At 43.7% G+C, this 17,410-nt stretch overlaps 1 protein-coding gene across 1 annotated transcript in view; it reads right to left on the bottom strand.

Annotated features, from left to right (window-relative positions):
- Positions 1-17,410, bottom strand: part of LOC126119666 (discoidin domain-containing receptor 2-like) — a 449,482-nt gene that overhangs the window by 133,760 nt on the left and 298,312 nt on the right. The window contains exon 6 of the mRNA XM_049915072.1: positions 6,916-7,089. Coding sequence (XP_049771029.1) covers positions 6,916-7,089 — 174 coding nt within the window. The remainder of the gene's footprint in view (positions 1-6,915; positions 7,090-17,410) is intronic.

Here is a 17,410-nt window from a genome sequence, read left to right as displayed (position 1 = left end):
TTATTTCATTGACGATCAGTGTAAAGCCGTAACACTTGAAACCGTTCGAGCAAAATAAACTCGTGCATGTAGTTCGTGTATGACAGTCGCAGCGTTCCGTCCCGGGGTGGCTTCACTGTTGTTCATGTTGCACTGCCGCGTTTTAATCCATGACTATCGTTTCTTGAAAAATTACCCAAATGGGATGTGAATGTAAAAGTGGCTTGACATACTATAATATCTGCACCTGATGAGATTATTTAAATTTTGATACCTGTTGTGAATTTACACTACTGGCCATTAAAACTGCTACACCAAGAAGAAATGCAGATGATAAACAGGTATTCAATGGACAAATATATTATACTAGAACTGACATGTGATTACACAAGTGGCCCATCGGGGCCATCCGACCGCCGTTTCATCCCAATGTGAGGATGCGGATAGGAGGGGCGTGTGGTCAGCGCACCGCTCTCCCGGTCGTTATGATAGTTTTCTTTGACTGGAGCCGCTACTATTCGGTCGAGTAGCTCCTCAGTTGGCATGACGAGGCTGAGTGCACCCCGAAAAATGGCAACAGCTCATGGAGGTCCGGATGGTCACCCATCCAACTGCCGACCACGACCGACAGCGCATATCTTCGGTGATCTGACCGGAACAGGTGTATACACTGCGGCAAGGCCGTTGCCACAATTTGGCTGCATAGATCCTGAGAAATCAGAACCCAGAACAACCACCTCTAGCCGTAATAACGGCCTTGATACGCCTGGACATTGGGTCAAAAAGAGCTTGGACGGACCGTACAGGTACAGCTGTCCATGCAGCTTCAACACGATAACACAGTTCATCAGGAATAGGGACTGGCATATTGTGACGGTCCAGTTGCTCGGCCACCATTGACTAGATGTTTTCAATTGCTGAGAGATCTGGAGAATGTGCTGGCCAGGCCAGCAGTCGAACATTTTCTGTATCCAGAAAGGCCCATACAGGACCTGCAACATGCGGTCGTGCATTATCCTGGTGAAATGTACGGTTTCGCAGGGATCGAACGAAGGGTAGGTCCACGGGTCGTAACACATCTGAAATGTAGCGTCCACTGTTCAAAGTGCCGTCAATGCGAACAAGAGGTGACCGAGACGTGTAACCTATGGCACCCTATACCATCACGCCGGGTGATACGCCAGAATGGCGATGACGAATACACGCTTCCAATGTGCGTTCACAACGATGTCACCAAACACGGATGCGACCATCATGATGCTGTAAACAGAACCTGGATTCATCCGAAAAAATGACGTTTTGCCATTCGTGCACTCAGGTTCGTCTTTGAGTACCATCGCATGCGCTGCTGTCTGTGATGCAGCGTCAAGCGTAACCGCAGTCATGGTCTCCGAGCTGATAGTCCATGCTGCTGAAAAAGTCGTCGAACTGTTCGTGCAGATGTTTGTTGTCTTGCAAACGTCCCCATATGTTGACTCAGGGATCGAGATGTGGCTCCACGATCCGTTACAGCCATGCGGATAAGATGCCTGTCATCTCGACTGCTAGTGATACGAGGCTGTTGGGATCCAGTACGTCGTTCCGTATTACCCTCCTCGACCCACCGATTCCATATTCTGCTAACAGTCATTGGATCTCGACCAACGCAAGCAGCAATGCCGCGATACGATAAACCGCAATCGCGATAGGCTACGATCCGACCTTTATCAAAGTCGGAAACGTGATGGTACTCATTTCACCTCCTTACACGAGGCATCACAACAACGTTTCACCAGGCAACGCCGGTCACCTGCTGTTTGTGTATGAGAAATCGGTTGGAAACTATCCTAATGTCAGCATGTTGTAGGTCTCGCCACCGGCGCCAACCGTGTGTGAATGCTCTGAAAAGCTAATCATTTGCATATCACAGCATCTTCTTCCTGTCGGTTAAATTTCGCGTCTGAAGCACGTTATCTTCGTGGTGTAGCAATTTTAATGGCCAGTAGTGTGATAAAGGATTCAGAACAACTCCAGGGGTTTTTATTCAACATGAACAAGTTTAGAGGTGGAATGCTACTCCAATAACTGTTATGTTCTTTGCACCTCCTTCGATTGTCTCAAGTGGCAAAACATAGTGGTTACAGGTGGTGGTCGAAAAAATGACTAACAAATCTCCGTAACTGTGAAACTATTTCTCAACACAGCGCAGTCCCTATCTCTTGATGATTTCAAACATTGTCACCATTGACATTGCCGCCAGTATAGGACATCCAATAAATTCCTTCATTTTTTTCTTCCTCTTCATCTTCCACATCTACTTCTTAATCTTCGTTTTCCTGATTCCTCATCGAACTCCATCATCCCATTTTCTTCTGCCATTCGTAATATTTTTGTCCGTAATAAAATTGCACCCCGTACGAAAGTGGCGCATAGGTAGGGCACGCGTCCCGTCTACCTTATCCCAGTGACGCCATTACAGCTATTTCTGCGTTATACCGGATTTCCACTACTACTGAAGTGACCCTACAACAAATGACATGGATGCTGGTCGGTAGCGGCGTAGCGTGTTGCTGTTTCCAAAATAGGAGCCTATATATTTTTTAAAAATTATCTGGAATCTGATACATCGAGATTTAAAAAATTATCATTATCGGCACCCGGTATATCCAGAGAAATATCCGTGTATCGAGGAAAAAAATACCGGCCTATAAAGTATGGGCTGCACGTTTTATATATAGGCCTACTCCCGGTTTCAGAGCTTTATATTTAAGTATTGATTTATTATTAGACGTTCTGTACATCAAGAAGCTAGCAGCCTGCTTATGCCCCATACAGCAAGGATCGAAAGGAAAAAGACGCACGATAACGCTTGGCGATAACCACTTTGCTAACAATGGTAACTGCATGTATTGTATTGTATTGTATGGAACTGGGGACCTAGAAACGACGGAGAGGCTTCGTCCCCGCCGTAGCCCGTAGTGGTTCACAACTGCACAACAGGCTACAGCAGTCCACTCACCCCACCGGCGCCCCACACCGAATCCAGGGTTATTGTGCGGTTCGGCCCCCAGTGGACCCCTCCCCGGGCAACGTCTCACACCAGACGAGTGCCATTTAGGTTATGGCTTTATAAATAAACCAAGAACCCAATATGAAGCCGGTCGCGGTGGCGGAGCGGTTCTAGGCTCTTCAGTCCGGAATCGCGCTGCTGCTATGGTCGCAGGTTCGAATCCTGCCTTGATCATGGATGTGTTTGGTGTCCTTAGGTTAATTAGGTTTACGTAATTCTATGTTCTAGGGGACTGATGACCTCAGATGTTAAGTCCCATAGTGCTCAGAGCCATTTGAACTCAACATGAAACCGAGAAAGCATGTAGGATTTGGAAGTGGATTTTGCGCAGAAATAACACTAGGATGTCACACACACACTTAGACAAAGTAACACTCGAAGATAAAAATCGATTTGTGAACCATATACTTATACTAACCCAGATTTTGAGTACTTGTTGAGCTTGGTATCGGGTTCTTTTAAAAAGCCTGATGCTAATATTAGAGATACAGTACCGGCTTGAGTAAAAGTCTAGTGTCACTTCGATATTTGACATCTGGAGATTACCTGCCACCTCTCCATCATACAGGGTGAGTCACTAACTATTGCCACCTCGAATAACTCCGATAGTATGATAGGAGCTGAAAAGTTTGTGTGACAACAGTTGCATGGGACAACGGGGTCCATAATACGACGTTGGTTTTTTGTTGCTAGGTGAAGTCACTTCAGAGATATGAAGGTCAACTTTGTTTTTTAAATGGGATGCTATAGTTTGGTATCAATTATCTGATAGCGGCTATAGACACGAATACAGTAATGTGTAACAGTATGTTATTTGAAGGTCACAGAGGTGGCATGAACGTCCATTTGCAGAAAGTGTTCGAAGTGGTGACCATTGGTATCAATGCAGTGCTGCAATATCGTGGATTGAGTGGTATTCCTTAGCCCATCGGCACTTATCGAAGCACGTGCTCTGACCATTCTCTCTCGCAAATCTTTAGGCTTAGCTGGAATGTCTTTATAAACTCTGTCTTTTACGAATCCCCAGAAGAAAAAATCCAGAGGCGTCAAGTCTGCGAACGAGGCGGCCACGACACTTCTCGTCCGCGTCCCATTCAACGATTTGAGAATGGTCTCTGCAACTCATTTCTAGCCGTCAGCGTAAAACGTGCCTGATACCCATCGTGCTGATACCACATTCAGTTCCGTGTTCCTAAAGGTATTTCTTCCAATAACGACCTAATGTTTCCTGCAGGAATGTGGTGTACTTCCTACCATTAAGATTTCCTTCCATGAAATAGGGGCCTATAATTCTGTCCTCCAGAATCCCACACCATACATTCACCGACCACGATTTTTGGTGTGCAACTTGCCGCAGCCCATATGGATTTTCAGTTGCCCAATAATGCATGTTATGCAAATTAACATTTCCATGATTCGTGAATGTAGCCTCGTCAGTAAATAAAAACATATTAATAAATTGGTCATTCCTCTGACTCTGAAGTTGAGGCCATCGGCAGAATTCAATGCGACACGTACAATCCGTACCAGTTAATATTTGGTGGAGACTGATATGGTAAGGATGATATTTATGGCGATGCAGAACACAAACAACACTACTCTGGCTAATGCCAGGTTCCCTTGCGATTTGACGCGAACTAACACAATGATCTCGAACCACAGTGGCAAGACTAATAGTTTCCGTTTCCTCGTTAGTAACTTTCCTTTGCCGGATATGTTTCCGATGCTTTAAAGATCCAGTTGTTCTCAGTTTATCATAGATGTAGATGTAGATGTACGACGTGTATGGTGAGTACGCTGAGGATATCTTTCAACGTATAAGTCTCTAGCTCTCAGTGAATTTCGTTGGCATTCTACACAGATAGGAAGTTTATCGACTTGTTCTTCGAAGGAATACATCATTCACATTCGCGTGATTCGACGATACTAGTCTTACCGTTCCTATTAGTGTTGTATTGCGAAACCGTCGAATGGTGTTTACATGTCAATGGCACGTTAGATGGACGCGCCGTATTCAGCGAATATTTACTATTTGCACGTTAAACGAGAGAGAATTGTCAGAGCATGTACTTCGATAAGTACCGAGGTGCTAAGGAATAACACTCAATCCATGATACGAAGATTGCAGCACTGCATTGATATCAGTTGTCATCACTTCGAACACCTTCTGTAAATGGACGTTCATACCACCTTTGTGACCTTCGTTGACCTTCAAAGACCTTACTGTTACACATCATTGGATTGGTCTCGATAGCTGCTATCAGAAAATAAGTACCAAACTATAGCATCCCATTTAAAAGACAAAGTTGACCTTCATATCTCTGAAGCGACTCCATCTAGCAACAAAAAACCAATGTCATATTATGGACCCCGTTCTCCCATGCAACATTAGTCACACAAACTTTGCAGCCACTATCACATTATCTGAGTTATTCTAGGTGGTAACAGTTAGTGACTCAGCCCGTGTAGGGTCTTTCAAAATTCCCATTACAGGCTACTACGGGCTGTAGAGAGGACTTATTAGGTTTAGTTTTGACAAGGAAGCAATGTCCGAAAATGTACCGTTTAAAAAATGAATTAATTTTGAGATTTTATTAGTTTCGTGTCTGCCGCCTCATAGAACGCACGCAAACAGATATGAGGGCGTCGTCGGAAGACCCTGTTGTAGTTATGACGTCACACACAATGTTTGTCCCATTACAAGGGCTACGATAAACTGGTGCGTTCGCGACTGTGAGGGATGACTACGGTGCTCCACAGACGCGCCGCACTCTCGACCTTATCGGGGACGTTCTAAGTCATGTAGAAGATAGCCTAACGAAGAGTGATGGAACCACTGCCCATGCCATAGGCTCTAGTAGAGCAGAAAATCTTTGTCTGTGCTCTGCGAATAACGCGGAGCGCGAGATTTGAAATGATAGGATCACCAAACTTATTTTAAATCCAGAAGGTACATTTCTAGAAATGAGCTGGATTGAGAAACACCTTGCAGCTACAAACTCCTCAAAGTTACAATTTAAACGTTCTTGTGTTAAATGGTGGATGTCTTTTACGATGTCGTCACTCACCTGAAAGCTAATACCTTGATTCCACATCTACATCAGTTAATTAAATAAAACATCACACATATAGTAGATATTAAATTTATTCTATATCGTTTTTTTTTTTTTGATTACGCTATGGTAGTACACTGAAGGTCATTGTACCTGATGTTTGAATGTTCATGTACCTTTATTATAAGCTACAGTCTAGCTGATATTATATACCCTCCACCTAACTTGTTATTGTCTTTTCATTTTCACTGGACAGGTTTTTAATGCTGCCCTTACAGTTCAAGAAACTGTACAATTGTTTATTAAGATTATTCAGAGATTTTCTGGTACTGCAATGCAAGCACACGGCGAAATTACTAACAAAAATGGCTCTGAGCACTATGGGACTTAACTTCTGAGGTCATCAGTCCCCTAGAACTTAGAACTACTTAAACCTAACTAACCTAAGGACATCACACACATCAATGCCCGAGGCAGGATTCGAACCTGCGACAGTAGCAGTCGCGGGTTCCGGACTGAACGCCTAGAACCGCGAGACCACCGCGGCCGGCTGAAATTACTAACACGAAAATCAGAATAAGGAGATGACGTTTCGAAGCTCAGCCACTGGGCGTCAGTCGAATGTGACTAGTCAGTAGTGGGGCAATAAAAGTGGCGTCACAGAGTTAAGGTGACCACAAATTTTAGTAAAAGTGACGTCACTCGACTTGCGCCACCGTAATCTGGGTGTTTCCATATGTAAGTTCAGTGACGTCACTATAGTGGCGGCCGAGCAGCTTCACTTCCGTTGCATTTGTAAAGCTGATTTTAATTTCGCGTGGCTTCGCCGCTTACCTCTGCCGTATCCGACGTCGATGCGGAAGTTGTCGGCGCCCAGCTGCCCGTCCACGAGGCGGCCGAGCCCGGCCACCAGCATGCCGCCGCGGTGCTCCCCATCATACGTGGTGTCCGACAGCTCCTGCGACACCGCCACCGTGTCCTCCGGGATCGAGTAGGACACGACGCCTCCTGCAGGCACGTACACCGAGAACACGCCTCGCATCACCGTTACGTCGATAGGAAACGGGGCGTACTTCAAAAAGGAATATGGATACTACTATAGCAAACAGACAATTTAAGAATTGTGGAAGCAGATGTAGGAAATTCGACATGTAATTTTGGTCTTTTCATTGAGACTGTTTCACTGTGTGTAGTATCGTACAATGATCGCGTTGCCACGTAAAAGTTGGCAACCACAGATATTAGCGACAGCTCGCTGAAATCCGTGACGACATATGAGAGGCGATCGTGAAGACCATGCTCCCCTCCCCCCCCCCCCCCCACACACACACACTTCCCCCTCACAGCAAAGCAGAGCCCTCAAGCTGCTGTCAGTATAGTGTACAGATAGGAAGACCGCGCGCAGTTCGTGAACTCATCTGAGCGAGTCAACATCACAGGACTGGACTCGTTCATTTAAATGTGGAACAGTTTGTTAAGTACTGCATCAAGTGATGCTTTGCTAATCCTTATCAATTGTAAACTATACGGTATTTCTGTGGCAATGAAGGTTGTCAAAGTTAACTAAAACTTTTACTTACTTATCTAATAAAACAAACTCATATTTCATGTGTTGTAGTTTCATGAACCTGCTCCTAGAGCAATCAACGAATCCACAGCAGTGGCTGCACGAAAGTAATTTCGCCTGTTCACAATACTAACAGCTATTTTAAAAATACATTTCTATGAGGGATATTTTTCTTTAGTGGAAAAATTATTTTAGCACACCAGCGAACATAAAGTTGTGTTGTGCCTTTGTTTTATGTCCATCTACGTCTGTATCTACATGGATACTCTACAGGTCACGCTTAATTGCCTGGCAGATGGTTCATCGAAGGACTTTCACAGTAACTCTCCATTATTCCAATCTTGAAGAGCGCGCGGAAAAAACCAAAACCAATGTCTCTCCGTGTGATCTCTGATTTCCCTTCTTTTATTATGATGATCGTTTCTCCCTGTGTAGTTCACCGTCAACAAAATATTTTCACATTCGGACGAGAAAGTTGATGATTGAAATTTCGTGAGAAGATTCCTCCGTGACAAAAACCGCCTTTCTTGTAATAATATCCACCCCATATTCTGTACCATGTCAGTGACACTCTCTCTCCTATTCACGGCAATACAAAACGAGCTGCTCTTCTCTGAATTTTCTCGGTGTACTCCGCTAATACTATCTGGTAAGGATCCCGGATCGCCCATCAGTACACCAAAAGAGTACGGACAAACGTAGTGTAGGCAGTCTTTTTAGCAGATCTGTTACTTACTCTAATGTTTGTAACCTCCCCCTCACTTATCGACCTTAATGACAGTGAAAAATTAAACCGCGTGTACCTAATGGAAATTTGGGAAAAGAAATCGTCACCGAAGTTAATTTCTCGGTAAAGAGGGAGGAAAGAGTTATATCTAAATGAAAGGATAAATGCTAATGAAACCGGTGGAAATTAATTTTGAAAAGGGATAAAGTTAATAAAGATAGTAAATGTGCGGCCATTACGTTAACAATTAACTAGCGGTAATTAGATATTTGAGATTTGAGGGAAGTTACGGTCGCCAGTCCTAAGGAAAATTACTATAGTAACTGAAAAAGAAAGGTTATTACACATATAATTAGCACTAGAAGCGTGGCAACTGAAGGTTGACACGCGTAGTGTGAAAACTGAAAGTTTGTCAGAAGTAATAAATTTCGCTACACTCTGACTTAATTTAGCTAAAGAATTAATAAAACCGGAAAATCGAAAGTTAATTTAGTGACTGAAGTTAATAGTGAGCTTTCTTTCTGATGCACATCGAAATTCAGTAAAATACGGTTAGTCTTGAACTACCTCAACAATCATTTCAAAAGCTACTTGAATCTAAGCAATTTAGAAATAAGAGATTTAACTTTGAACTTGAATTAAATGATTCTGAACAATTAACAATAGTAAAATTTAGTACGTACCAAGCTGAGCTGCAGTCACAGGTAAGCTAAAATACGGTAACAAAACTCGCACTCTTAATTTGTGCTTGTGTAATCTAAATATTGTAGCCAGCTATGAATACCTTAACTGAACTTTGAAATTAAAGCAGTGAAATCGAATTATGCTGGCGTTTCAATGTCAACGACACTCGGGTTCATTCCGGAAAAGGAAGGGACCCTGCTTGGTAATGCAATTGGGACAATGAGCAACAAACGTTCATGCTAAGCTGCTGTAATTTTGTGATGCAACAATTTTAAAAGTTTGAAAAGCCATACAGTTCTAAAACTTTACGTGCTTCCAGTCTTCCTTGTTGGTTGATTGAAGGTTTGGAGCCGTCGATCGAGGAGGTGGCGACAGTCAGTCATTGTCGGCCGTCGCTGTTGCAGAAGCTGGATGTTGGCGCGCCTTCTTCTCGACACGGTTACCAGACGAAACGGGCTCTTGATGTGCGCCACCTAACGCTTCCCGTCCGCGACACCGAGTCAGAAACTATCATCGCAAGTCGAGCGCAATTACATGCTGCCAAACCCCGAAAGCGGGGCAACTCGCGGGAGCGTCACACAACACACCAGCACCACTGCCTTCCTCCTGCCCGCGCTCCACGCGAGTTCACTACCAAAGATCCTAAACACTTTGGTTCTCCACACGACCTATCGATGTATTCAAATGGCTCTGAGCACTATGGGACTCAACTGCTGAGGTCATTAGTCCCCTAGAACTTAGAACTAGTTAAACCTAACTAACCTAAGGACATCACAAACATCCATGCCCGAGGCAGGATTCGAACCTGCGACCGTAGCGGTCTTGCGGTTCCAGACTGCAGCGCCTTTAACCGCACGGCCACTGCGACCGGCTATCGATGTATTCGTTCGATAGCATAGTTTTCCCTAGGCCAGACCCAGCGTATAAATACAAATAATATTCACAAAACAAACCAATTATACATCGACATAAATGCATATATATACAAATAGTAAAACAATTACAATATACAAAGACACAGAAAAAATTATAGTACAATATATGGGAATAGGAGGATATGCATTTACGGCGTTACACGTTCTGCCAATAAAACGCAGTCTTTAGTTTTCCTTCCTCACAACATTTTCTGTCCGTTCTTTCCAATTTGAGATGTTCGTAATTATAATTCCTAGGTATTGAGTAGAATTTATGGCCTTTAGATTTGACCGAAGTTTAAGGGATTCCTTCTGGGACTCTTGTGAATGATTTCACACTTTTCATTATTTAGCGTCAATTACCAATTTTCACACCATACAGACATCTTTCCTTTATGCTTAGAATAGTACTAGCTAAGAGAGAAAATACTATAAAAACATGCAACGTAGCAGTAACAAGAAACAAGATTATGCTAAGAATGGTGTAGGAAGATTGACCGTAAGAAGATCCAAACCGACAGCGGACATACATGAGTATAATGCCTCGAAAATTACAATCAGTTTCGTACGCTATAACAACTATGAATCAAGAACATTCGAACCTTGTGTACTCTTCTGTCAGGGCCAGTCAAATGAAAACAAGAGTGAGTAAAAAAAGTAAGTAAGTAATCCGATATTATTTCAAATTATGTTAATTGAAGGTGGAGCGGGGGGGGGGGGGGGGAGAAAGGACAGAGCTGCATCAAGACTTTATGCTCGGCGGCGCCGAGTGAAAATGTGTGCCGGACCGATACTCGCATCAGCGATCGCTGTTTACAAGGCTCTTGCATTAGCCCCTGCGCCATCAGGACACAGTATTTATCGCAAATGCGCGGACGATCTTGGTGCCCCACCAGGCCGACTCACATTTCTACCTAGCGCCATCTACCCGCATTTCCCTTCCATATCCTCCATGCTCGCTACTTTGAGATTCCTGCAAGAAGCCGGACGTAATTGTGAGTCCACTTAGCAGGCAGTGAATTCATTGCTCATCCAGGTGAATCAGTTGCACTAATGCGTGGTGTAAGTTATTTCGGACATGCTCGAAAGAGCAGACGCCACACGGAATCCGCAGTGTCATATGTACTATGTTAGTTGAAGATGGAGGCGGTAGAAAGTAAACGAAAGGGAGGGAACTATGGTTGTCAGTTGCATTCATACAGTATAACTGATTCGCTTGGAGAATGAGTCCACCGCCTTCAGTGTAGATGCGCAGTTACGTCAGATCCGCTGTGGGAATCTGAAAGCAGTGAGCATAGGGAGTATGGACGGAGACTGCGAATAGCTGGCGTTAGATGGGAATGTGGATCGGTCGGGAGGCACACAGAGATAGTGCGCGCAATCGCTATAATAATCATTGTGTCGAGATTGCGCAGTGGCTAATGGCACTGTCTAGTAAGCAGGTGATCCCTCGTTTGAGTATCGGTCCGCCACAATTTTCACTCGTCGGTGCTGGTTCGTACAAAGTTCTGGCGCAGACACATCTATAATTCCTTCCGTTTCCTTTCCTTTCCTCCGCTTCCGCCTTCAGCTTACGTAGAATGTGTCACAACAGCGGATTCTGCGTGGTGTAAGTTTCTTATGGCATGTCCGAACCACGTATTCATTTATACAGGGTGCCACAAAAAGGTACGGCCAAACTTGCAGGAAACATTCCTCACACATAAATAAAGAAAAGATGTTATATGGACATGTGTCCGGAAACGCTTAATTTCCATGTTAGAGCTCATTTTAGTTTCGTCAGTATGTACTGTACTTCCTCGATTCACCGCCAGTTGGCCCAATTGAAGGACGGTAATGTTGACTTCGGTGCTTGTGTTGACATGCGACTCATTGCTCTACAGTACTAGTATAAAGCATATCAGTACGTAGCAACAAGAGGTTAGTGGTCATCACGAACGTGGTTTTGCAGGCAGTGCAATGTATACAAATGCGGGGTTGGTAGATGCCTATTTTATGTATGGATTAGCACGGGGCAATAGCCGTGGCGCGGTACGTTTGTATTGAGACAGACTTCCAGAACAAAGGTGTCCCGACAGGAAGACGTTCGAAGCAACTGATCGGAGCACGGAACATTCCAGCCTATGACTCGCGACTGGGGAAGAACTAGAACGACGAGAACACCTGCAATGGACGAGGCAATTCTTCGTGCAGTTGACGATAAACCTAATGTCAGCGTCAGAGAAGTTGCTGCTGTACAAGGTAACGTCGACCACGTCACTGTATGGAGAGTGCTACAGGAGAACCAGTTGTGTCCGTACCATGTACAGCGTGTGCAGGCACTATCAGCAGCTGATTGGCCTCCACGGGTACACTTCTGCGAATGGTTCATCCACCGATGTGTCAATCCTTATTTCAGTGCAAATGTTCTCTTTACGCATGTGGCTTCATTCCAACCTGATCAAATTGTAAATTTTCACAATCAACATGTGTGGGCTGACCGAGAATCCGCACGCAAGAATCCGCACGCAATTGTGCAATCACGTCATCAACACAGATTTTCTCTGAACGTTTGGGGAGGCATTGTTGGTGATGTCTTGATTGGGCCCCATGTTCTTCCACCTACGCTCAATGGAGCACGTTATCATGATTTCATACGGGATACTCTACCAGTGCTGCTAGAACATGTGCCTTTACAAGTACGACACAACATGTATTTCATGCACGATGGAGCTCCTGCACATTTCAGTCGAAGTGTTCGTACGCTTCTCAACAACAGATTCGGTGACCGATAGATTGTTAGAGGCGGACCAATTCCATGGCCTCCACGCCCTCCTGAACTCAACCCTCTTGACTTTCATTTATGGGGGAATTTGAAAGCTCTTGTCTACGCAACCCCGGTACCAAATATAGAGACTCTTCGTGTTCGTATTGTGGACGGATGTGATACAATACGCCATTCTCCAGGGCTGCATCAGCGCATCAGGGATTCCATGCGACGGAGGGTGGATGCATGTATCCTCACTAACGGAGGACATTTTGAACATTTCCTGTAACAAAGTGTTTGAAGTCACGCTGGTAAGTTCTGTTGCTGTGTGTTTCCATTCCATGATTAATGTTATTTGAAGAGAAGTAATAAAATCAGCTCTAACATGGAAAGTAAGCGTTTCCGGACACATGTCCACATAACATATTTTCTTTCTTTGTGTGTGAGGAATGTTTCCTGGAAGTTTGGCCGTACCTTTTTGTAACACCCTGTATTATATCAAAAGTAATCGCCATAATTTGTAATACATTTGTCCCACTAAGAGCGAATGCCTTCATGGAAAAATGTTTGCGGTTGTCTACGGAACCAAGGTTGTACCCAGGTCTGCACCTTTTCGTCTGAAGAAAATCGAAGGCCATGAGTGTCTTCCTTGAGGGCTCTAAAAATAAAGAAATCGCGTAGGGATTTACCGGGACTATATTCAGGATTTTTAAAGATTTTCATCAGTAAGGGCTTCCCAGCGAAACTCCTTCGATGCACTCGATTCCCAACATGTGGACGGGCAATTTGTTGTCGGGTTGTTTCGAATACGCCGCACGATTTTCGCTGGGAAACCTTTATATATCCTGCACCCAGAACCGACCTCTACCCCTGGGATTTCCATATTTTTGGATCCCTGAAGACATTCGTGGCCTTCGGTTTGCTTCGGACGACGAGGTGCATGTCTGGGTAAAATCATGCTTTCCTATTGCAACCGCAGACATTTTTCCGCGAAGGCATTGACTATATTATTCCACAGTGACAGACAGTTATGGCCATCTGTCTCATTTTCATATGAGTGCCTCTTATACAATATTATTTAACTAGCCAATAACTGGATTTCTACTTAGACATAATCATGCTCGATAAGGGCCTAATAGTCGAAAACTGGGTAGGTTATTAGTTAAATAATAAATACTGTAGAATATTACAAAGCCTCGTGTGTTTTTAGTTGGGAATGTGTAAAATATTCTACCATTAATAGGTGGATAAGTCATATAAGAGGGCAAGAATTGCTGCTGTAGGGAATTTGTAATTAAGCGCTCACAGGAAGGTAACTGTTTGCAAGGACATTAAGAGTCGGGTACCTCCAAAAGACCATTGCTCACACTATTAGATAAGGCTGAAAGTCTTTCATGGGGCAAACATCGCAGAAAGAAGGCAGTAGATGGATTGTAGAAGTGTACTGTGGTATACCAAGCCGCGATTTTGCATGTTTACAATGGATGCAAGGCCTTGAGTGTAAGTGATCAACGCGGCTGACTGTCACTCGGAAGAACCAGGTTCGATTCCCGGTACTCTGAGTTATTTTACCGTAGTGAACGGATTGCATTGTGATGGACCTGGACTCGAGACGCCAACTGAGGAACTGCTTTAGCGGATTCAAGTCACGAAACTGACAACGGCCTATAGAATGAGGCGCTAACTCTCATGCTCCTCCATATCGCGTACAATGACATCATTATCGGAGGAAGACACGGCGGTTTGTCGGTATGGTTGAGCCCGTCAGGGCATGCGGATAGAGTTCGCATTGAAGTAAGGCCTTGAGTGCACCAGCTGCCTAATGAAGTATTCAGTGCGAAGTGTGCGGTTTAGTTCAGACCGGAGATGGTTCCGTGCTTTTGTAGGAGAGTTTTTCGTACCATAGATTGGGCCCACTCATTCAGAATACTGTAACTACGAAGAAGGATGTTTAAGTAAACACTTCCCGTGAGCAAGTGCTGCCATTTGTTTACAGCTTCATGGCGAATATGACGTAAAAACTCTCGTCTTCTGTGTTGCGTGTGGTCACAGGGCTGCACATCTACGACACTGGTTTGTCGAAATCTGGGGCCTGCTGTAACCCCTCGACTGGGCCGCTAAATCACCGAAGCTTAGTTCCTTCGTAAATGTCTGGGACTGCTATTTACAAAGCAACTAAAATCCCTTGCAGGATCTAACCATTAACGAGTACTTTCAGCTGTATATGGCACATTAGGAGAAACCTTACCAAATCGTGGCAAATATTAACGACAAAATCGGTCTTACACGTAATTTGTGTGATTTCGTCTGCGATGATTTCGTCTGCGACAGAGTATTTTTTTGTTCAGTGTCCTCATCTTCAAAATAGGTTCCGTTGTTCTAGCAATATCCGCAAGCATTAATCAATCCACGAGCTGTAAAATTCAGCGGAATCGTTGTACGAAGAACGGATGGAGTATTAGGGTTTAATGTCCAATCTTCAGTTTTCACTTTCAGGAATGCGGATCGCTGATGACGTGATAAACTGATGACTTTCTATAACTTTTGTGGGATATTGTTCTGTACAGCAAATACGGATGTAGCAAAAACCATAATGAGAGTAAGGGCTATAAATACCCGCTTATGTGAGACACATCGTTAAGATGGGCTATTTTCCCATATGGATCATATAGGTAACGTGAACAACCACTTCTATACGCTATTACTGCTAAAATATTGAATATAGCAGCAATCAGCAACTGTAGGATCATGGATACAGAAGAAATCTCACAAACCAGTTGCACGCCAAAGGTTTACTCAAATCTTTACTTAGGTTTCGACAGATAGAAACCTGTCTCCCTCAAAAGAGGTAGTATTGCTTCTTTGAGAAACGGGAAAGGTTTGAGTTTTACCTCGCGTCAACAGTGAGGTCATTAGAGACAGAGTACCGTTACAGAAGGACGGAAATCGTAGTTTTTCGTGAAGTTATGAGAGAAAACATATTTTCGTTTGATTTAAGTAATTTAGGGGAATGAAGGAAAAGGAAAGTCTTACAGGACGGAAGAGCGCTCCACCTCTCTCACTATTCCTCCAAAACGTTTATTATAGCTCGATTTCCACCACGCAACAGAAAACTAGTTGATATCTAGGAAACTATATGAAAAGCAAACTGGGGGCTGTGACTACTACTCGTGTCTAAGACACGTAAGTGGTCACCAAAAGTTGAAATAAGTAACATATGTCAATGCATGCGCTTCAGTCGTGTTTAATATCATCTGATGCACATTGACGGACAGAAGCTGTCAGTCATAGAAGCGTTACTCAAATTTGCCTTTGGTAGTAAGCGATCAGCGCTATTTCCTTGTTATAAACTGTGAGCAGATGTGAGACGCCTTATTTGATACCTCCACGTCAGACTATTTTGGAATCCTGATACAAGCATGTTACGATCTTCGTCGATGTAGTGTGAACAACAATTATATCGTGAAACCGTCTATAAACTCGAAAGTCCGCTAACTTCTAGAATCTGTGAGCTGTACTCAAGAAGCGGCAGTTATGGGCAAATTCTCCTTTTCTCTAAATCATACATTTCATTCAAATAAAACAAAAATCCGTTAATTGCTTTTCAGGTGGAGATCGCAACACAACTTGCCCAGATACAATGTACATGCAGCTAGTAGTCGTCTTTTGGGGTTTGAGAAAGGTCGCATCATTGGCATGGGGACTGTGGAAGTATCATAAAGACAGATCGCATAGGCAAGTGGAAGAAGGGCTATGTCCAGAAAACTAGTGGTGACGAGATTCACTCAGGGCAACATTCCGAGTCATGCTTGAAGGACTATACCACTAGAAGATGATAGAATTGATCGACTGACTCTGACGGAAAGACGTACGAGAACAGCTGAAATCTTGGCGGAGTTTACAGGCAAAGTATCTAATGGATTACTGGAAACTGGAATTACGTCTCGAGCTGCCTTGCATCTTACGTTCTTGCAACAATACCGGAGGTTACAGACACTTTAGCGAGCTACTTTATGTACCAACATGATTGATTTCATATTTATTTAAGGAAGGCAGAGTGCTCGCCAGTAGGGTAGGTAGGGTAACGTCCCATAGACATTCTGAATTCACTACCATCGATTCAGGAGTTGACAACTACGTGACAGGTATGTCTGATTGTAACTTATTGTTGCATGAAAGTTCGTACCGGCAAGTCGCTCCAGAGATGAAAAAAAAATGAAGTAAGTCTGTTTTCTACTGTTTGCATGTAACGTTTCAGATGTTTCATTCAAACACTGTGTAATGTTTGGTCTAAAAAGCAGAATCAATGATTAACTTGTTGGCACTACTGCATTTAAGCTCCACTTTCGCATTGAGATGATTATTGTTCCAGCTGGCTCCAAAACTCAACAATGGCGCATTTGTCAGAAGCTGGCGAAATAGGGCAAATCCTCCCAGGCGCTTTGGAGTTATTTCCCACAGCTCCTACAATGTTACAATTTTTCAATAATAGCCCCGCAAAAGACCACATAAAAAACGAAGTGCTTGAGATAATTTCCTGAATATATAAGTCTGCTGTCTAAAATAAAGATTTAGGGAAATCTTTGTGACAAACATTGAAATCTGTGCAGCAAGCTTCGATACCCAGTAAAGAACAGATGGAAAGCAAATGAATTCGAAAGTAGAAGCTCCCTAATCAGAAGGAAGGACGA

Source organism: Schistocerca cancellata, chromosome 1 (genome assembly GCF_023864275.1).
Source record: "Schistocerca cancellata isolate TAMUIC-IGC-003103 chromosome 1, iqSchCanc2.1, whole genome shotgun sequence".
Taxonomy (NCBI): Eukaryota; Metazoa; Arthropoda; class Insecta; order Orthoptera; family Acrididae; genus Schistocerca; species Schistocerca cancellata.
The sequence above is the reverse complement of the archived record's forward strand: the minus strand, read 5'-3'. Positions and strand labels throughout refer to the sequence as shown.